General features: G+C 47.7%; 1 protein-coding gene across 2 annotated transcripts in view; it reads left to right on the top strand.

Annotated features, from left to right (window-relative positions):
• Positions 1–7,494: 7,494 nt before the first annotated feature.
• The window catches only part of LOC310684410 (cytochrome P450 2G1-like), a 28,900-nt gene continuing 14,187 nt past the window's right edge, over positions 7,495–22,207 (top strand). For both annotated transcript variants that reach the window (XR_014514741.1, XM_083455530.1), the window contains exons 1-6: positions 7,495–7,787; positions 11,356–11,518; positions 11,916–12,065; positions 13,666–13,826; positions 16,827–17,003; positions 18,848–18,989. Coding sequence is in view for 1 of the 2 variants with exons in the window: in XM_083455530.1 (XP_083311656.1) it covers positions 7,605–7,787; positions 11,356–11,518; positions 11,916–12,065; positions 13,666–13,826; positions 16,827–17,003; positions 18,848–18,989 (976 nt within the window). In the remaining variant the exon portion in view is untranslated. The remainder of the gene's footprint in view (positions 7,788–11,355; positions 11,519–11,915; positions 12,066–13,665; positions 13,827–16,826; positions 17,004–18,847; positions 18,990–22,207) is intronic.

Genomic DNA, 22,207 nt, shown 5'->3' on the forward strand with positions numbered 1-22,207 from the left:
CTCCAGTGAGCCTCACCAAATCAGGGAATGATCAGTGACGCTCCTGCAGATGATGACTGGCACTCAAAGGTCACCCAAGTTGACACCAGGAAAACACATCCCTGGTGAGGAACTTTGCATGGCTGAAAAGGCCCTATCCCTGCCACTACCTCCCTGAGTTCACACCACAAGCCAGTGGTGGTGGCACAGTGGTTAGAGCTGGGCTGTCCAACACATGGCCCAAGGGCCAGTCCTCAGCAACACTGGACACACACCGACTGCCACAGCCTTCACGTTGCATTCCCAAACTTGAGTAAGTGAGGAGCTGGGCTTTGGGAAGGAGGCGTGAGGGATCTGGCCGTTAGGAATACATTCTTCACAAAACAGATTAATAGTTCCTGAAAAGCACTCCAGAAGTTTCTTCGGCATTTGTGGCCTTGTCGGTTAGGACATTCAAATTTTTGCAGCATAGCAAAAGTACCTGAATTGAGTAAAGGAGTAAAAATGAAAAATTGTTCCGTTTTCCTTGATTGCAATGCATGCAAAGAATCAAAGAGTAAACGTGGGTCTTATCCTAAAAGCAACAGAGTCAGCAAAAGCCAGCATGATGTAGTGGTTAAGAGCGGTGGACTCGTAATCTGGTGAACCGGGTTTGATTCCCCACTCCTCCGCATGCAGCTGCTGGGTGACCTTGGACTAGTCACACTTCTTTGAAGTCTCTCAGCCTCACTCACCTCACAGAGTATTTGTTGTGGGGGAGGAAAGGAAAGGAGAATGTTAGCCGCTTTGAGACTCCTTCGGGTAGTGATAAAGCGGGAAATCAAATCCAAACTCCTTCTCCTCCTCTATTCCATTCTGACCTTTGTGGGCCTTTTTCCGAGTCAGAAGGAGGAGCAAAATATTTCCTTCTTCTAGTAGATTACTACAATCATTACACGTGGGTTTATTTACTGAAACATAAAAGTGAAACTTTCCAAGTAATTAAAAATTTGATTAACTATATAGAGAGAAACAACATGCAGAATTGTAAAGGTGTGAAAACCCCGATGGAAATAGTTTTGTTTTGTTTTTTAAATGAAGTGGAGTGTTCAGAACCTGTGAATCCAGAAACATATCATTCAGTTACTGGAAGTTTGTTATATATTTCACAATGGAGTAGACCTGATTTGTGTTATTCTATTGGAATCCTTAGTAGACTTGTAAGTAACCCCCCCAAAAATGCGTGGAAAGGTTTGAAACATATTCTTCTGGCCCTCCAGCTGTTTTGGGACTACAACTCCCATCATCCCCAGTTGGTCATTAGTGTCCCAAAACAGTCGGAGGGCCAGGTTTGGCCATGCCTGCTCTAGACTGTCACTACATCTCTGAGGTGAATTCAAGGTTCCACAGATGCATAGCTGTCAACTGTCCCTTATTTGGCGGGAAAGTCCCTTATCCCAGCGCTGTGTCCCATTGCTGCCCTTTATTGATGATGTCCCTTAAATTTCCTGGGTTTCAAAGGAAGCAGCTCCTCTCCCTCCCTCCCTCCCTCCCTGCCGGCCAGGGAGGAGGGAGGCTCCAACTGTGTTGCTTGGCTGCCCAGCCCGCCCCCCTCCAGCCTCCTCTCACCAGCCTTGGCCCCTGGGAGCCGGGACTAGCGGGAGCCTCGGGCCCTTCCACCGCCATCCTCTTCGCGGCCATGAAACTGAGTGTCTCTGCCTGGGGCCTCCCCTCCGCCCGTCGCCACCACCGCCGCTCCTGCTAGGCCGTACTGTGGCTGCACCGCCGAAGGACCCGGATGAGATGGGCAGCCTGGCATGGGTTATGAATTGCTGAGGAGCCTTGAGAGGAGAGAGAGGGAAACCATAGAGAAAGCAGTTCAGAGAGAGGAGGGACGGAGGCGCGGGCAGGTGTTCCAAGGGAAGGGGAGAAAGGACCGCAAGCGCTTCCCCAATAGATTTGTAGTGGATGTTGGGAAAGATGGCGGGTACAAGGAGAAGGGGACGACAGAGGACAAGATGGTGGGACAGTGTACTCGAAGCTACCAGCATGAGTTTGACCAAACTGCGGGAGGCAGTGGAAGACAGGAGTGCCTGGTGTGCTCTGGTCCACGGGGCCACAAAGAGCTGGACACGACTAAACGACTAAACAACAACAACAATTTTTTGATTTTGTGGGATTTTTACAGTTAACCACCCCAAAATTTGCAATTGTGGGGTGGAATATAAATGGACTGGGTGTGTGTGGAAGGCAGGCTCTTCTGATAATCCCCAGAGGTTCTGGACTTTCTGTGTAAAATTGATCCCATTTGTCTTGCTGTTCTCCAGCTGATTATTTGCTCTCAAGCTGCCGTGATCTGAGTCGCTTCTCCTTTGCCCTGCTTACCTTTCATGGCATACTCTGTTTACCTTTAGCCCTTTTTAGTAAGCAGATGGATTACATAAAACCTCTGAATGTTAATCAGTTGTGATAAGCAAATTAAGTTCAGATTTGAGCTGATCTGGCCAGCTGGCACAAAAAGGAGAGGACCTTAAGCGGCTCGCTCTTAGCCTCCATTTCCTATTTGAAAAGTAGGGCCAGAAAGGGGCAGGGGGATTCCAGCTGGAGTCTGCACTGATTGAAAATGAAGCAAAAATGTAGAATCGTAGAGGTGGAAGGGACCATGAGGGTCATCTAAGTCCAAGGTCCTCCAAGGCAGGAATCTTTTGCGCAGCGTGGGACTTGAACCCCTGACCCAGACATTAAAAAGTCTCATGCTCTAAAGACTGAGCTTTCCTAGCTGGCCAGCCCTTTGAAGGCACAAACAGGATTGAAAGTGGCCCTTTAGCCACCGCAATAACAACAAGAGCACAAACCACGATGGATGTGCAATAAAAAGGACATCCTGGGAGGGTCCACAGACACTTCATTGATTTGTGCCAAAACCGCGATAAGCGCCAAACATCAAGAGCAGCCAAGTCTTGAATTTTGAGATAAAGCCTGGGAGGAGTTGTGAGTTTCAGCCCCTGCCCAGCTGGCCTGGCTGTGTGCTACGCCCCCAGGTAGCCAACCAATCAGGTGGAGACTTGGGGGCGGGGTTTTGCCTCTCACATGTGGCCGCGGCAGCACTTCCCTTTCATTCCGCTGCTGGTTTTCGTCGGATCACCCACCCACCCATCCTCTAGTTCATTGCTTGGTTCTTGACCTTGCTATGGACCTGTGGCTGGTCACCTTGGTTGTCCAAGGGGCCTGGTAGGAATTTTTATCCATCTGGCAAATTTGCACCGGCCACTTGGATTTCCGCCTACCTCGTAGCAAATCATCACAACTTTTAGGTATTGGCGGTTAGGCACTGAAATATGTTTGTGTATTGGAGGGCAGCATCTTAAAAAGCAGAGACATCACCTTGCCAACAAAGGTCCGTATAGTTAAAGCTATGGTTTTCCCAGTAGTGATGTATGGAAGTGATAGCTGGACCACAAAGAAGGCTGATCGCCAAAGAATGGATGCTTTTGAATTCTGGTGCTGGAGGAGACTCTTGAGAGTCCCGTGGACTGCAAGAAGATCCAACCTTTCCATTCTGAAGGAAATCAGCCCTGAGTGCTCACTGGAAGGACAGATCCTGAAGCTGAGGCTCCAAGACTTTGGCCACCTCATGAGAAGAGAAGACTCCCTGGAAAAGACCGTGATGTTGGGAAAGATGGAGGGCACAAGGAGAAGGGGACGGCAGAGGACGAGATGGTGGGACAGTGTTCTTGAAGCTACCAGCATGAGTTTGACCAAACTGCGGGAGGCAGTGGAAGACAGGAGTGCCTGGCATGCTCTGGTCCAGGGGGCCACGAAGAGTCGGACACGACTAAACAACAACAACAACAACATTGGAGGGCAGGTTGTGGCCGTCGCCTACCCCTCCACTTTATGGGTATTCCCGTAAAGGAATCCGTTGGTCGTGGATCCTGTCTGAAGTCCTTGCTGGTGGCTAGGGCCATGGCATGACCCCCGGTGACATCATTGGGAGCTTTCAGTTGTATTTGCATCAACAGGCTCCTCCTACTGGTGTTTAACCCTTGTTAGAGTCACCCCTCCCTGAGGGGGTGGAGTCACGCTCTGTTGTTTTATCCAATGCCTAAGCCAATACCTCTCACATGCTGTAATCAATAAAGTTGTGGCCTTTTTTTAGCCCATTAACCTAATATACTGTGCCCATGTGTCTTTCTTATCCCCAAGCAGGTGGCGGGTCCTTGAATCACAAAGCTTCACTTGCAGAAATTTCACACTCCAAGTCTGGCATGGTAAAATGGGAAATGTTTGCAAAATAGGTAAGGAAATCCACCTGAGCTTTGGGTCTGTCAATCAGCAGCCTTTGGCCTCTTTTGCCAGCTCTTTTCTCACAGTTCTCGTTTCAGCGTCTCTCACACCTCCTGGCAACCCAGGAGTGCCCTTAGCGTGCCAAATGCCACGGAGGGAGGGTTTGTTTGTACAGTCCTCTCCTTTGGTTCCACCCAAGCCTGGATAAACCTGCCTTGTTTTTATCCTCTCCCCGGTCCACTTCCCTCCTTTGAGATTATCCTCCTTATTAGCAAGTCTGGTCAAGAGGAGCCTACAGGCCTCAGGAACAGAGCTAACTTTTTTCTTTTCTCTTTTCTCTGTCTGAGAGGGCCGCATACACCCTCTGGGGGCCACACGTCAGCTGTGTGCATGTTGTTGTTGTTTAGTCGTTTAGTCGTGTCCGACTCTTAGTGACTCCCTGGACCAGAGCATGCCAGGCCCTCCTGTCTTCTATTGCCAGGATACCTGATAATAATGCCTTATCTGATTGCCTTTTCTGGGTAGCCGGGCCCTTCCTTGTTGTTGTTGTTTAGTCGTTTAGTTGTGTCCTACTCTTTGTGACCCCCTGGACCAGAGCACGCCAGGCACTCCTGTCTTCCACTGCTTCCCCCAGTTTGGTCAGATTCATGTTTGTAGCTTCGAGAACACTGTCCCACCATCTCGTCCTCTGTCGTCCCCTTCTCCTTGTGCCCTCCATCTTTCCCAACATCAGGGTCTTTTCCAGGGAGTCTTCTCTTCTCATGAGGTGGCCAAAGTTTTGGATCCTCAGCTTCAGGATCTGTCCTTCCAGTGAGCACTCAGGGCTGATTTCCTTCAGAATGGAGAGGTTGGATCTTCTTGCAGTCCATGGGACTCTTAAGAGTCTCCTCCAGCACCACCAAACACACACACACAACACAAATGTGCGGATCAGCTAAGGAGGGAGGATGTGGCCACCTCATGCTCACTAAATGATCCCTCTGGTGATTTGAAAGTTCGTTTTGTTTTGTTTTTTTAGTGAATATTTTTATTGAATTAATATGCAAATACAAACAGAGCAAAACATACAAACACATCAACTAAAGACGAGAGAAAAGGAAAAAAAGGAAAACGAAATCTAAGGAAAAACAGAGCAAAAGCAAAAATTAAGAACATAAAGATAATAAAAAATAAGTATAATAAACACTTAAGACAATTTAAATCATCACCCATACAAAAATAACTTGTACAATTTCTTCTATTTTTATGTTAGATGTCAATATTATTCTTCTACAATTGCCTGTAATTTATTTTGTAGCAAATACTCTTATTTTATTTCCATCTTTCTGTTCCTTTTATATAACTTTTTGTAATAATTTATAAAAATGTCTTTGATTTTTCCGGGGTCAATTATTTCTTCCCCTTGATCTATTACTTTATTTATAATTCTCTCTGTTTTTTCTTTATCAACCAAGCTAACATCCTGCTGGGCTTGTTGGCCGATTCAAAATATCTTTGTCTCATCCATTTAATTTTGTTTTCTACTTCATTGTTTAATAGATTGGAAATGTGTGATTGTAGGATCTTCATATTTTGATTTATCCTTCCATTTTTCAGATTTTTAATCAGTTCTTTTTCATTGTCTCTTATCTGTCTTATTATTTATTGTATGTTGTTTTCCTTTTACTTCTTTATCCGAACCATTTGTTGTATCCAAAAACCCCTCATGTAGGCCTTGCTTGTGTCCCAAATTACATTTATATCTGATCCTTGTTTTTTATTAATTTCAAAGAATTCTACCATTGTTTCTTTTGCTCTTTCAACTATTGGTTTGTCCCTCCAGTTCGTTTTGTTTTGTTTTGCTGCTGCTACTGTCAAATTCAATGATGTCTAGAAGGAGGGGCATAAAAATTTGCTTGGAGGTTGGCATCAGAGCCCTGAGCAGGAGGCAAGCTGCTTTCCCCCTCTACCCCGGCCACCATAACCTGGATTTAAAACGAAAAGGCAATGGAATGGATAGAGTTGCTGCATGGAAAATGAAACTTTTGGTTCTTCTAAAGCCCTCCTTCCATTTCCCATCCACAAGCTCCATTTTGCAGTCATACTTGATTTTGGCACCTTAAACTTTTAAGGCGAAGATCATGGCCACTGGTCCCATCACCTCCTGGCAAATAGAAGGGGAAGAAATGGAGGCAGTGAGAGATTTTACTTTCTTGGGCTCCATGATCACTGCAGATGGTGACAGCAGCCACGAAATTAAGAGACGCCTGCTTCTTGGGAGGAAAGCAATGACAAACCTAGACAGAATTTTAAAAAGTAGAGACATCACCTTGCCAACAAAGGTCTGTATAGTAAAAGCTATGGTTTTCCCAGTAGTGATGTATGGAAGTGAGAGCTGGACCATAAAGAAGGCTGATCGCCGAAGAATTGATGCTTTTGAATTATGGTGCTGGAGGAGACTCTTGAGAGTCCCATGGACTGCAAGAAGATCAAACGCATCCATTCTGAAGGAAATCAGCCCTGAGTGCTCACTGGAAGGACAGATCGTGAAGCTGAGGCTCCAAGACTTTGGCCACCTCATGAGAAGAGAAGACTCCCTGGAAAAGACCCTGATGCTGGGAAAGATGGAGGGCACAAGGAGAAAGGGACGATAGAGGACGAGATGGTGGGACAGTGTTCTCGAAGCTACAAACATGAATCTGACCAAACTGCGGGTGGCAGTGGAAGACAGGAGTGCCTGATGCTCTGGTCCATGGGGTCACGAAGAGTCGGACATGACTGAACGACTAAACAACAACAAACTTTTAAGGCACCTCCCTCCCCCAGCCAACCTAGGCCCCCCTGACTTCCTGGATTACAATTCCCATAAGCCCCAGCAGCATATGACCGCGCTGGCTAACTCTGAGGGGAGTTGCAGTCCCAAACATCCAGTGGGCACTAGCTTGGGGGAGAGGCTGCTTTGATACTTAAAAACTTTCCTACGTATGATGGCCTTGGTCTCCAAGGTTCCACAAAATGGTTGTTTCTTCTGCAACAGCTGCTCCTCTTGCAGATGTTGCTTTTAAGCAATACTTAAAAAAAACAAATAGGTGCAGGAACTCGCCATGAAGAAACTGCCATCTCATGCACCAAAAGCAATTTACATTCTGGGGGTTGGGAGCAAAGGGCATCCAGCCATAGACAGCATTTTCAGGGCTGGGCTGGGTACAAATTATGTTTGCCAAGGCTACAGGTTCTGCTATAAAGGTGAAGATTTCCAGGATTTGCACCAGTCACACTGATTTCTGTTTGCTTTCATCAGCCCCACCGTGCAAGGGCAGGTGTGGCTCTGTTGGTTCCCTAAGTCCCCAGATAAACCTCCCTCTCCAGTTGCTTCAGGCATGTTGGAGCTGGCAGAAAGCCTCTTGGCCTTGCTGGTGGTTTGCCTTTCGGCTTTGGTCCTCCTCTCAGCATGGAGCCAAATGGCTCAGAGAAGGCAGCTGCCCCCGGGGCCTACGCCCCTCCCCGTCCTGGGGAACTTGCTGGATCTGAAGACCCATGACATGCTCACGTCGTTCAAGAAGGTAAGCCGTGGCGACGGCACCCGTCTTTGCAGAGGTCAGACTTTTCGTCCAGTCTTGTCCACTCTGGCTGGCAGCCCCAGCTCTCCAGAGCCTCCGGGGAAGAGATATCTTTGTCATCATCACCTGTATGACTTCAGCCTTGGAGTAGCCATGCACCCAGGGCCTCTCCTGGAGGACCTTACGGTCTTCAAACAAAAACATCTTGGAGGTCCCGGGCCACCGGGAGGTTAGGCTGGCCTCAACCAGAGCCAGGGCTTTTTCGGTCGTGGCCCCGATCTGGTGGAACGCTCTGTCACAAGAGACTAGGGCCCTGCGGGACTTGACATCTTTCCGCAGGGCCTGCAAGACAGAGCTGTTCCACCAGGCCTTTGGCCAAGGCGCAGCCTGACCCCCTCCTTTGGTAATCCTCATAGAACGCTAGCCCAATGGTTGCCATGAATTTGATTCTGAATTGATTTTAGAATGAATTGATTTTAGAATGCTGTGTTACTTTTATTGTTGTTAGCAGCTCTGAGCCTGGCTTCAGCTGGGGAGAGTGGGATATTATTATTATTATTATTATTATTATTATTATTATTACTATGCGTGAGGACCAAGCGATCTACCATTGCTCCTTTCCGTTGAGGCTCTCCCGCCTGAGGACAAGTGCCAAGATGAGAACCATGAGGGCTAGTACCTTGTCATTAAAAAAGAAAGAAAATTAAAGCGGGAGGACAAGGTGACCAAAAAAACAACAACCCTCCTCTCATTCTATTCTCCTTCTATTATTTCCTGCTTTTGTTAGGCTCTGCTCTGAGTTCTTGTCTGCCAAACACTGCACTTTCCACTGTTCGTCTCTCTCCCTTTTTTGCTGACTTTGCTGGACCTCTGACCCTGAGCAAATTCATAGGCCTATCCCATTTCCCCTCTTTTATACTTTGCAATCTATCTTTGCTTTGTTTTCACCTCTAAATTTCTATACCTCTCCCTCACATGCTTCCTTTCCTTTCTTTCTTTTATGCAAAGCCCACAAGCCCAAGAAACAAATCATCCTTCTTGCCACCAGTCGCGGGGTCAGAGCTGTTCCACCAGGCCTTTGGTCAGGGCGCAGCCTGACCCCCTCCTCTGGCAATCTGCACAGAATTTTGCTTAATGGTTGCCATCAATTTGATTTTAATTAATTTTATAATGAATGTTTTTAGAATGTTGGATTATTTTGGTTGTTGTTAGCTGCCCTGAGCCCGGCTTCGGCTGGGGATGGCGGGATATAAATAAAAATTTGTTGTTGTTGTTGTTGTTGTTGTTGTTGCTGTTGTTGTATATCTTTCTACAGTGGTACCACAGGTTACATACGCTTCAGGTTACATACACTTCAGGTTACAGACTCCGCTAACCCAGAAATAGTGCTTCAGGTTAAGAACTTTGCTTCAGGATGAGAACAGAAATCGCGCTCCGGCAGCGCGGCAGCAGTAGGAGGCCCCATTAGCTAAAGTGGTGCTTCAGGTTAAGAACAGTTTCAGGTTAAGAATGGACCTCCGGAACGAATTAAGTATTTAACCTGAGGTACCACTGTATCTGTTTTTAGATTGAAGGCCATTTCCAGGCACAAGTCTGGCTTATCGTTTGCAGGAGGAAAGCAAACGAGCAGATGCAACCAGCAGCAAATTCCAGTCTCTTTTAATTAACCGAAAGTGGGCCACAGATGTGCATTAATAAACTGGGATTAATACCCACCTCTGGCTACACCGAGATAAGCCTGTGTGCCCATGGAGTTTGCAGAGGTGGTGGGTATTAAATTTCCCAGCCACCGCCTGTTCCCAAGAGGTGCAGCACTTTGAAAGGGTATCAGGTTACCCTCTCGGAGAAAATGTGCCAAGGCTTGTCAGGGTGGCAGGGCGGGTGGAGCTCTTTCTGGGGGCAGAAGAAGAGCCTTGTGGCGAGAGCAAACACAAAGGGGGATTTACCACCGTGACTCCAGCGCTGGAGCTGCGCCGGGGCCCTTGCATCATGACCTGCGGCGTTTTGGGAGGTAACGCAATAGCACCAAAACCGATACCAAGGCGCCCTTGTTGGTCCAGGTTCCAGCGCCGTGAATGCAGCCAGTCCGGGTTGGGCACCAGGTTGGGGCCTTGCTCCATGGCAGATCGGGTGCTTTGCCTGCCAACAGGGAGCAGCAGTGGGACCGCCCTCCATTCAAGGCCTCGAAGAGCAGCAACTGATAGTCAAGTAGGAAACCTAGATGGCGCCGAGATGTAGCAGTGTGGGGCACTTCCCATCAGCTCAGCCAGCACAGCAGTTATCCCATCATCCCTAGCATTATGCAGCCACGCCGGTTGGGGCTGGTGGGAGTTGTAATCAGGGCCGTCTTAAGCATATCCGGTGCTGTGGTCCAAAGATCCCTTCGGCCCTCCACCCACCGTTTCCCAGAGTAGTTGACCTTTTCCGAAGCCTCTGCCAGGATCGTTCTCCACCCACAGAGGCTTGGGAAGGAAGCTGCATGCCAGCCAGCCATATGGTTGATGGGGTGTGGCTAGCGGGCTTGCAGGAGGGAAAGGGGAGGCCACCGGCAATGCCGCGCAGCTTCCCCACTCGCTTGGGTGCCCCTGAAAGGCTGGCACCCTGGCACAACGTACCAGTGAACCCAATGGGAAGGACGGCTCTGGTTGTAGTTCAAAACATCTGGAGAGCATCGGGTTGGAGGGGGCTGTGCTAGATGGGCCACGGCAGGAGGCAAAGGCTAGCAGGGATAGTAAAGGTAAAGGTAAAGGTAAAGGGACCCCTGACCGTTAGGTCCAATCGTGGCCAATTCTGGGGTTGCGGCGTTTATCTCGTTCTACTGGCCGAGGAAGCCGGCGTACAGATTCCGGGTCATGTGGCCAGCATGACTAAGCCGCATCTGGTGAACCAGAGCAGCGCACGGAAACGCCATTTACCTTCCCACCGGAGTGGTACCTATTTATCTACTTGCACTTTGACGTGCTTTCGAACTCCTAGGTTGGAAGGAGCTGGGACCGAGCAATGGGAGCTCACCCCATCGTGGGGATTTGAACCACCGACCTTCTGATTGGCAAGCCATAGACTCTGTGGTTTAACCCACAGTGCCACCCGTGTCCCATAGCAGGGATACTACTTATTACTTATTAAATTTGTTAGTTTTTATTTATACTCTTCAAGTTTATACATTTCATTAGTTTTACAATCAATTTAACATTTCAAAGTTTGACTTCCTTCCCCCATCCTTTCTGCCGTTCCTTAAATTATTTTTTTAGTATCTTCTGCATATCCAAATTCATTCAATTTACTCGTTTAATTATCTACTTTAAATATACTCTCTTATGAAACTGCAGGTTATTACAATAATCCTGTCAATGTCTTTATCTGTTTGCAATTCATCTGTAAATATTCAATAAACCATTTCCAGTGTGTTATCTTCATTTCTTATTCTTCCGGTAAGTTTCGCCGTTTCTGCATATTCTTATGGAATATGTTAGGCTTTTTATCTTGGCTCAAGACGACGCAAAATAACTTACAGCCAATACAATATGTCTCAGGGAAGATCACTAATGACCCTGCCTGGTTCCCATTTCAGCTAAGAGACCAGTATGGACCGGTGTTCACAGTTCACTTGGGACCCAGACGGGTGGTCGTCTTGTATGGATACAAGGCCATCAAGGAAGCCCTGGTGGACCATGCCGAAGAGTTCAGTAATAGAGGGTACTTGGCCACAGTGGACGACTTCGTTCACGGTTTGGGTGAGTTCCAAAGAGATCGGTCAGTTACATGGAGCCACAGCAGAAATAGGAGGAGGTTAAGGGGTGATATGATAGCCATGTTCAAATATATAAAAGGATGTCACATAGAGGAGGGAGAAAGGTTGTTTTCTGCTGCTCCAGGGAAGTGGACATGGAGCAATTTATTTATTATTTATTTCCATGCTTTACTTTGCTGCAAGTTTTATGATTTTAAATCTCCGCTGGGGCTCTGTGAACCACCCAACGTTGAGAGCAGATTAATGAGCGAACAGGGTCATCCGGAAGAATGAAAGCAGGGGAAACACATCTGGAAGGAAGGGAATTGTAGAGTTCCCCATTTGCTGCCATTGGCTGCTGAGGGAGTTGGGTTTTGTTTGTTTGTTTTCTGCATTTTCAGGGATTGCTTTTGCCAACGGGGAACGCTGGAAGCAACTCCGACGGTTCACACTCAGCACCTTGCGGAATTTTGGAATGGGGAAAAGGTCCATCGAAGAGCGGATTCAGGAAGAATCCCAGTTCCTGTTGGAGGAATTCAGAAAAACTGACGGTCAGGATCTTTTCCTCCTTTCTTGTACTGTGAAATAGGGGGGAGGCCGTAGCTCCACGGTAGAGCAACTGCTTGGCCTGTAGGTCACAGGTTCAATCCCCAATGCCATCTCAAGGTAATAATGCAGATGATAAAACGGTGGTTGGTTTAATCACGGCTGGAGAGGGGGAGGCGGCCTATAGGAAGGAAGTTGAGCAGTTGGGGGAGTGGTGCAGGAAAAACAACTTACTCCTTAACTTAAAGAAAACAAAAGAGATTATTGTGGACTTTAGGAAATGTAAATTGAATATTCAGCCACTTATCACCGAAGGGAAGTCCGTGGAACCAGTCTAGGTGTTTCGATTTCTGGGAATAGAGTTGAGAGATGACCTAACTGGGGAGAAAACAGCAAAGACCTGATGAAGAGAGCACAGCAGAGGTTATCTTTTCTGAGAGTCCTCCGGAAAAACAATCTCTCAAAGGACCTGTTGATGGCATTTTACCATTGTACTGTGGAGAGTGTGTTAACTTATGGTCTCTGTGTGCGGTTTGGGAGCTGCACGGCCAGGGAAAAAACAATGCTGTCCAGGGTTGTAAAGAGTGCAGGCTCTCATTCTTGCTGATCATCTGATCAATCTGACTATTCCAAATTTTAGGAAAGCATTAAATTTAATGTTCTTCCATCTGCAGAACTGAAGGGTAATATCCAGGGTTATCAATGGCCAGAGTGTTTGTTGACGAACATTGCTAATTCACAGCAAACTGGAATGAGTGCAATGAGAACAAGCGATCCCCTAAACCCCACCCACTGAATCCCGACCAGCCTCCAACCTCTCTGCCTTCCAACCACCATATTCCCAGTTGCTGTTCTCTGCTCAATTCTGTGTCCAGTTCTGGGCACCACAGTTCAAGAAGGACACTGACAAACTGGAACGTGTCCAGAGGAGGGCAACCAAAATGGTCAAAGGCCTGGAAACGATGCCTTATGAGGAACGGCTAAGGGAGCTGGGCATGTTTAGCCTGGAGAAGAGGAGGTTAAGGGGTGATAGGATAGCCATGTTCAAATATATAAAAGGATGTCACCTAGAGGAGGGAGAAAGGTTGTTTTCTGCTGCTCCAGAGAAGCGGACACGGAGCAATGGATCCAAACTACAAGAAAGAAGATTCCACCTAAACATTAGGAAGAACTTCCTGACAGTAAGAGCTGTTTGACAGTGGAATTTGCTGCCAAGGAGTGTGGGGGAGTCTCCTTCTTTGGAGGTCTTTAAGCAGAGGCTTGACAACCATATGTCAGGAGTGCTCTGATGGTGTTTCCTACTTGGCAGGGGGTTGGACTCGATGGCCCTTGTGGTCTCTTCCAACTCTATGATTCTATGATTCTATGAATTCCCTCCTCCCGCTTACCATTTCATTTACACTCTTCCCTCACCTCTCAACTCCAAACACAGTTCATGCCAGGTGCACAGAACAGGTGAGCAGCTCCTGAAAGGGTGATAGGTCAGAGGCCGTTGGCTTGCCTACTCTGCAGGCTGACTGAGGCCCAGACTTGCAAAGTTCATCACTAGCAAAAGACAAAGGTTGAATCCTGGTTTTCATGTCATGGCTCCCCTTCTCCCTGCAGGTTCCCCTTTTGACCCCACGTTCTTCCTGAGCCGGTCTGTTTCCAATGTCATCTGCTCCATCGTTTTTGGCCGGCGCTTTGACTACGAAGACAAAGACTTCCTCTCGTTGCTGGCCAAGATCAATGAGAATTTTGTGCTGATGAGCAACACCTGGGGCCAGGTGAGAACTTTGGCTGGGGAGCGAGGAAGGTGGGCTTGAGATGTTGCCCTGCAAGGGGGATCCCAGAGGAACCGCCCCCTTTCTCGTCACTGGAGGCCGAGGCTGGCAGCAAATCCAGCCTGATGAATCTTTAACTTAGTCGTGATTTGAGCAACACACAGGTTGATCGAGTTCGGCCCTTCCGCACAAAATTTTGTCGAGTCACTTTCTTTGGTCGGCTTCCAGGTCTGAGAGGAGAGGCAAGATCAGGTGACATTGTTGTTTTTCTACTTCGGGAAGCATAATGAGGCAGCAGGACAAACCAAAGGAAGGTTCACTGACGTGCTTTTTTTTAACGTATGGAGTTTTATTGCCACCAGTTTGACAAGTGTTCTGTTTCCGCCTGTCTAAGGTGCTTCCAGGTGGGAGGCCTAGCTTAGCAAACAGGTTGTTCAGACATAGACAACCATTTCTGCTTTTAATTTAGCAGATCTTCTGCGGGAAAGGGCAAATCCAGGTGAAATGGGAGGAAATACAGGCTGGCATTTAGATGCTGATGATGTGGGAGCAGCCAAAATCTTTCATGCTTGAGGAATACCAGCCCCATAACCAGTCACCACTTAGAAAAGCATGCACAGCTTTGCGTCTTCAGTGTATGCCTTCCGCATATCTAGTAAAGGTAAAGGGACCGCTGACCATTAGGTCCAGTCGTGACCGACTCTGGGGTTGCGCGCTCATCTCACTCTATAGGCCAAGGGAGCCGGCGTACAGCTTCCGGGTCATGTGGCCAGCATGACTAAGCCACTTCTGGCGAACCAGAGCAGCACACGGAAACACCGTTTACCTTCCTGCCAGAGTGGTACCTATTTATCTACTTGCACTTTGACGTGCTTTCGAACTGCTAGGTTGGCAGGAGCAGGGACTGAGCAACAGGAGCTCACTCCGTCGCGGGGATTCGAACCGCCGACCTTCTGATCGGCAAGCCATAGACTCTGTGGTTTAACCCACAGCGCCACCTGCGTCCCTTCCGCATATCTAACAGGAAGATCTAATAACATCCCCGTTTACCAAAGACTCTGAGTCAGGGGAGGTGAAGGACATTCAACACTATTTGTTACGATGTCCTTTGCTCTCTCTCCAACCGAACTCCCCTTGAGCAAATCTCTAGTTTGCTGGCTATCAATAGCGTATTTATTACTGCACAGGTTGCAAAATTTGCCCTGGCGGCAAGTCAGTTGAGAGCTAGGCACCAAGATAAGTATCATAAGTGTGGAAAAAGTGGAGTGCTTAACATATGCAGGTGTGATTTTTGCATTTTTGTATGTTTGCTTTGCTGTTGTTGCTGTTCAGTTTTAAATTAATTATCTGTGTCCTACGCATTGTGACAGCTTATAGCTTTTCGCAATAAAGAATTCATTCATTCATAATCAGCACCGAAACACCCTGGGAGAGTTCTGGGTGGCTCTTCTTGAGATCATCCTACCTTTTCCAGAGGGGAGACCCCAGATTTAAGACCCACTGAAGAAGACCTGCTAAAACAGATAAGACTACTTGGAGGGGAAGCATAAGATTTTTAGGAGAAGGGAAAATGTAAAGGCAAAGGTAAAGGGACCCCTGACCACTAGGTCCAGTCGTGACCGACTCGGGGGTTGCGGCGCTCATCTCGCTTTACTGGCCGAGGGAGCCAGCGTACAGCTTCCAGGTCATGTGGCCAGCAAGACTAAGCTGCTTCTGTCGAAGCAGAGCAGCGCACGGAAACGCCATTTACCTTCCCGCCAGAGCGGTACCTATTTATCTGTTTGCACATTGATGTGCTATCGAGCTGCTAGGTTGGCAGGAGAGGGAAAATGAGACCACTGTAATTGGCCTCCTGGGAGTGACATCCAGGAGAAGGCAGCACTAAAAGAAAACTGTTGACACCAAAGATGGTAGTGAGTGATCAAAGGTGGTGGAAATCTCTTTGGTGGGGAAGTTTTTGAAAATCAGAAGGGGCATCAAGAAGATGGAGAACACAAGAGACTCGTCCGGCCTTCCCCAACCTGGTGTTTTCCAGATGTTTTGGACTCCAGGTTCCCTCAAATTCCAATTCCAGTGGGGCAGAGCTGCAGCAATAGCCTCCAAACAGTGGAGTCACCTGCTGCTTACCTGGAGAAATTGGGGCCAGGTGGGGGCAAGGTCTGGGCTGTACAGATACATAATGTGCTGATCCAGGGGGCTAACCGAGAGGCGAGGTCCGAGTCCAGTCCGAGGTCGATGGTGCAGTGTGGAGGCTGTCCGTCAAAGCTGCAGCTGGGTCCAAGGCAGGGAGTCGGGAGGAGTCAGGAACTCTGGCAGAAGAGCAGGACAGGATGCAGGCAGGAACAGGCTAGCAACAACGTTGCTCCCGCAACCTGGGACTGGGGCTGGCTGGCTTTTTTCTGCCCCAAGGCATAGGGCAGCCCTGGTCCACAGGTGACTCACCTCTCCTGGCCTGGAGGCGAGCACTCCCCCCTGTGAGAACTTAGTTCCCTCCGCCTCTCTGCCCTGAGCCTCTGCAGCTCAGGAGAGGCTGGAGGGTTACCGGACCCAGAGGCCACCTCCTCTTCCCCTGACGGGGCTGAGAGTGGAGCACCTGTAGGCAATGGGTCCTCCATCACCTCAGGGGCCAGAGCAGACTCAGCTGGCGCCTGCACCTGAGGACCCAGCACAGGTGAGGGCCCTTCAGGTTCAAGCCCCAGCCCCGGCTCAGCTGGTTCTGGAGGCAGGGACACCTGTGCAGGCTGGGATTCCTCAGGTTCAGCCTCTGAGTCTGAATCCCAGACCATTACACATAATGGTGGAGGCCTCGCCACCAACTCGCCCGTCTCTCCTGGACTCCACCACCATGGAGGGCACCAGGTAAGGGAGGACTGCCGTAACCCTAACTCAATCTCTATTTCATAATGAGCCATCATTGAGGGAAGGCTGTGGGTCTCAGAAGCAACATCAAGGTGCTTGAAGGACGAATGCTCAAAACGTGACAGATCATTGCTCTTCGTGCAGTTGTACGAGATGTTTCCATGGATCATGAGGTTCCTGCCGGGACCCCACAAGAAGATGTTCCGGAACTTGGATGACATCTATGACTTTGTGGCTGAGAGGGTCAAGGTGAACGAAGCGTCGCTGGACCCCGACAACCCCCGGGATTTTATCGACTGCTTCCTTATTCAAATGAAAAAGGTATCCTCCTTTTATAACCGTGGGTTATGAAAGGCTAGTTGCCCATAGTAACGACCTTCTCCATCCTCAACCAGCCCAATGAGAATGACTCCCTTGGGGGTCTTCAGAGGTGAAATGAGGCAAATGGAGACCACAGAGGGAGGGGAGGGAGGGTGGTCTACAGGCAGACTAGCTGGACTGATATCCTTCAGGCACCAGGGCAAGACTTCTTTATTGTCTACCTGGATTCAGAGATCATCTTCAGAGGCCCTTCTTCGTGTGCCGCCTCCTCGAGAGGTCTGGAGGGTGGCAACAGAATGGCACCTTCTCTGCAGTGGCTCCCGGTCTGTGGAATGCTCTCCCCAGGGAAGTTTGCCTGGTGCCTTCACTGTACACTGTTAGGCACCAGGCAAAAACGTTCCTTTTTAACCAGACCTTTGGTTGACCTGATGGGCATCCCATACCCTTTTAAAATGTGGCTCTTTTGGGCAGGGTTATTGGGTTATTGCTTTTATTTTGCTTTTATGTATTTTGAGCTTTTCTGTGAACTGCCCTGAGACCTCTGGGTATAGGTCAGTTAATGAATTCAATAAATTAATAAATAATAATAATAATAATAATAATAATAATAATAAATATTGGACCAGCCTTATTAGATCTTTTCAGCTCTGTTTTAAAAGCTGGCCCTTTCTGGCTGCTCCACTCTTTCTTCTGAAGTATTATATTAAGTGGTTGGTTATTCTTTTGCTTGTGCTTGTGTGTGTTTTAAATGGAAATCTTGCCATCTGCTCTAGGGGTACATAGACCGAAGAGTGGAATATAAACTTATAAATAAAAGTGTGCTCCTACATGGGGAGGGATGGGGAGAGACTGGCAAAGAGAATCTGTGGCAAAGCAACTGCCATGCTGGCTCGTTGTGGCCAGCGTGGAATGTGGGCAGCTAATTTCTCTTTCCCCCCGCCTTTGACTTTGCCCTCCGTTTGGCTTCAGTGGAAGAGACTCTAGTACACTTAAGAGTCATGGCTGGTGTAGATCTAGTCCTATGAGTTGGGGGGGGGGAGATGCCAGGTGATCCATCTCACAGGCTCCTGTGGCCTCTCAGCCACGCTCCCCAGGGAGCATAGGATTGCTCCCTAAATAAATAGAATAATGACGGCAGCCTACCTTGCAGGCCTGTTGTGTTTGAGAGAAGCGTGTGAACACCTTAAGGGCATTGCCTTTTAAAGACGGGATTTAAAGACGGAGTAAGAGATCGGCCATTTTGTGGAGATAACCAATCTGAAGAGCATGGTAGGCAGTTTTCCACCTGACCTACAAGGCGGGAACCAGACTCACCCATCTCTGCTTCAGATTCCTGGGAGGCCAAAGGGACACTGCCCTGCTGTGAGGACAGATGAGCCCAGACTCACTGGAACAAACTTTGGGGTTGGGGCAAATGTCAAAAATGCTTTTAAATGTTTTAAATTTTGGGGTTTTTGTTTTGTTTTTGCTCTGTTGGTGGTGGGATAAACCTTTAGTTGGGGCTGGGGATTAGTTTAAGCATAATAATTACAATTATTATTAGTTTCTACTGTTTTGGTGGTTTATTGGTTTATTGTATAGTTTGTGTTCTGTTCTTAAGGGGAGGTGGTCAGCGTTGCCAAGGAGTGGACCCCAGGCAACAGAATGGCTGGGGCAGGTTCCACAGGGGGGATACACTGGGACACCCGATCTCAGTGATCGCGGGCAGGAGAAAACTATCCCTGCCTCCGGGAAGTTTAGGGAAGTTTTCAGTATTCTGTTGGGAGCCACCCAGAGTGGCTAGGGAAACCCAGCCAGAGGGGCGGGGTGTAAATAAATAAAAATTATTATTCTTGTTGTTGAAGGAGAGCAAAAACCCTCTGAGCGAGTTTCATCTCAAAACGATGATCATGACCGTTCTCAACCTGTTCGTTGCTGGGACTGAGACCGTGAGCTCCACACTCCGTTTCGGATTCCTGATTCTGATGAAATATCCAGAGGTGCAAGGTAATAGGGGACGGATGCGAGCCAAGGGAGGGCATTTACAGGTTAAGTTTAAAAAGGGGTGCATTATCTTAGGGAGTGGGGTTGGCCATTTTTTGTGGGCCAGCAATGGGTGATGCAGTCTTAATTTGAGGCTTCTCCATCCAGAGGGAGAGAAAATAGAGAGTTGGCGGAGGGCACAAAACCTGGACAGAGGTCAGTCTGCCAGCCCTCAAGAGTTGCCTGTTTGATCTCAGCCAGGAAGGAGTTCCCACGGAATCAGGCCCACAGCAGTAACTGTGTAATATTCAGGACTCAGTACATGCTGTCCAGCTGAACCACAGGGGACCACTGAAGCCCTCAGTGATCAGGCAGGGAATTAGGCAATCCTTAAGGTATCCTGGGCCCAAATTTCTTAAGGGCCTTGTAAATTAATATTACCCATGGGACTCAGTTTTAATATCCTCTTTCTGGCACATTCCCAGAGACACCATATAAGCAAGACACCAAGAAGATCTCCTTAGGAAAAATTGGTTATTTTTTCTGAACATTGTGTATTTAAGCAAGATCCAGATATGTGTAGTGATCAAGACTTCCAAGGGAAGCACCTTGGGGGCTATAATCCATTGGCAGTAGGGAAGGGGGGATTCAATTCAGTTCACATTTAAAGACACTTCCTGAAACCGTACGCAAACTGAAACACAGCCGATCTTCAAAATTCACACTTATCTGAATTTTGCGAGGCGGCATCCCAGCCAAGTAAAATGCATAAGAATGCATGTTTCTTTGAATGTTAATGGCTTAAAAAATAAAACAAAGAGAAATAAAATAGAACACATTTTAAAGAAAAAAATCGGACATAATTTGCCTGCAGGAAACACATGTGGCTAGAAGACACAGAAGAGTATTGAATAACAAGAAATTAGAAACCGAATTTATCACCTCTGGTATCCAAAAAAGGGGGTAATTGTTATATATGTAAACCCAAAAATAGCGTCAAAATTCATTTTTAAAGATAAAGAAGGCAGATTACTGGGTGTGCAATTAACAAGAGGGATAGAAAAATATAATAGCTGTAGGAATTTGTGCACCAAATGGAAATAAAACACAGTATTTTAAATCAGTTGAGGAAAAATTGTTAGAACATATCAATGAAGAGATGATTCTAATGGGTTATCTTAATGAGGTCATCTCACTGGAATTAGATAGAACAGAAAGAGGGGGGAAATCAAAAGAAGGGAGACTTCCACAATCCTTCTTCCAAATGGCAGAAGATTTAAATTTAAAAGGCGCATGGAGACATAAATACCCAAATGAAAAACAATTCATGCATCACTCAGAGGCACAACAATCGGCAGGAAGAATTGATGGGATCAGGGTTACAAACAATTTAACCTTGAAAATTAGAAAGGTAGAAATACAACCTAAATCAGTATCAGATCAGAACCCAATCATGTTAGAGTTGAGAAGTGCTAGAGTCCTGTCTAGTCAAGTTGTGTGGGATTAATTCCAATCTGTTACCTCTGAGGATATGGACAGGCTGCTTGGATGAGTGAAACCACCACCTGTCTCCTTGATCCTTGCCCACACTGAGGCCCCGCTCCTGCCACTCACCACCTGACCCAGGGCGGGGCCTGACAGGCCTCACAAGGACTGCCGTTGCTGCCCAGGAGGATTCCCCTGTGTGAGTGCCTGAGGGTCCCGCTCCTGTCACTCACCACCTGGCCCAGGGCGGGGCCTGACAGGCCTCATAAGGACGGTTGCTGCTGCTACTGCTGCTGCTGTCCAGGAGGACTCAGAGTTATTTTTGAAATGTTTTAAAATTTTCTTTTTTCCTTTTGAATTTTTTTGTATGTGGGGGGGGGGTGGGGGGGATGGATGTGGGCTTGGGAATTTGTTTGATTTTGATGTATTTGTAATTTTTACAGTTTTTTGTTTGTATTCTTTTTTTTTAAGGTTTTATTTTGTTCTTAAGGGGAGGGGTCAGGGCTGCCGGGGAGTGGGTCCCAGTCAACAAAATGGCTGGGGGATGTTCCACAGGAGGGGATGCACTGGAACAACCAATCTCAGTGATCATGGGTAGGAGGAGGAGTTACGCTAAGACCAGACCATGTCATTACAGAGGAGGCAGGTTTAGTCATTGTCTGAGGACTATCCCTGCCTCCGGGTCTGGTCCTGACCAGATGGATACTAAAATCAGCAAGGGATACCCACATGACCTGAAGGTGCTGCTGGTGACTGGTGATTGAGAGCAGCTGCTGAGACCACATAACACCTTTTCACTCTAGATATTTTTGTGGATGTAAACTAAATAATAAAAATAAAAAAGCTTAGTTTATTTCCACAATATAATATTTCTAGTCGATTACTTCTCGTTTCAGGGATTTTCAAGGTATTTAATTTGTTTTGTGCAATTTCTAGATATGTTTGGGCTACCAGCTTGTCCAATACTTCTGCCCAAAGTATTGTGCCCAACCAGCTGATTTTGGGTTGACTCTCGAATACCCCTCTGTCCATGCTCCAGAGGGAGTGGGAGGGTCAGAGGAGGAGATTAAGTTGCCTTCGGTGTCTAAGTATTTTGCTAACTTGAGGCAGACATTGTCTGACATCTGGCAACTTGCCAAAGAGAATTTGGAGGGCGCTCAGTTGGAACAGAAATGTTTTTATGATTTGAAGGGGGTGACAAAAAGTTTTGAAGTGGGAGATTGGGTTTTAGTGTTGAAACCCACCCGACCCCACAAACTGGCAGTCAAATGGCATGGGCCTGGCATAGTGAAGGCCCAGTTGAGCTCTGTGCACTATCTGGTGGAATGCCAGGAGCTGCATGAAGCATCTAGAGAATATCATGCCAGTTCTTTGAAAAGGTACCTTGGTGGAATTAAGGAGTAAAGAACAAAACTCTTTTAGGTGGCAGATGAACAAAAATCTGTTCGAGAACCAAGAAGTAGTGGAAAAAGCAACTGAGGTCTTAAAGGAACACTTTAAATGGAATCTACATAAGGAAATAAGATTAGATATAGTGTGATGGCCTGGGAATCCGATTCAGAGGCTGAACCTGAGGAATCCCAGCCTGCACAGGAGTCCCCGCCTCCAGGGCCGGCTGAGCCAGGGCTGGGGCTTGAATCTGAAGGGCCCTCACCTGTGCTGGATCCTCAGGAGCAGACACCAGCTGAATCCACTCTGGCTCCAGAGGTGATCGAGGACCCACTGCCTGCAGGTGCTCCACTCTCAGCCTGTCAGGG

The sequence above is a fragment of the Podarcis tiliguerta genome (genome assembly GCF_965153285.1).
Source record: "Podarcis tiliguerta genome assembly, chromosome: 8".
Classification (NCBI taxonomy): Eukaryota; Metazoa; Chordata; class Lepidosauria; order Squamata; family Lacertidae; genus Podarcis; species Podarcis tiliguerta.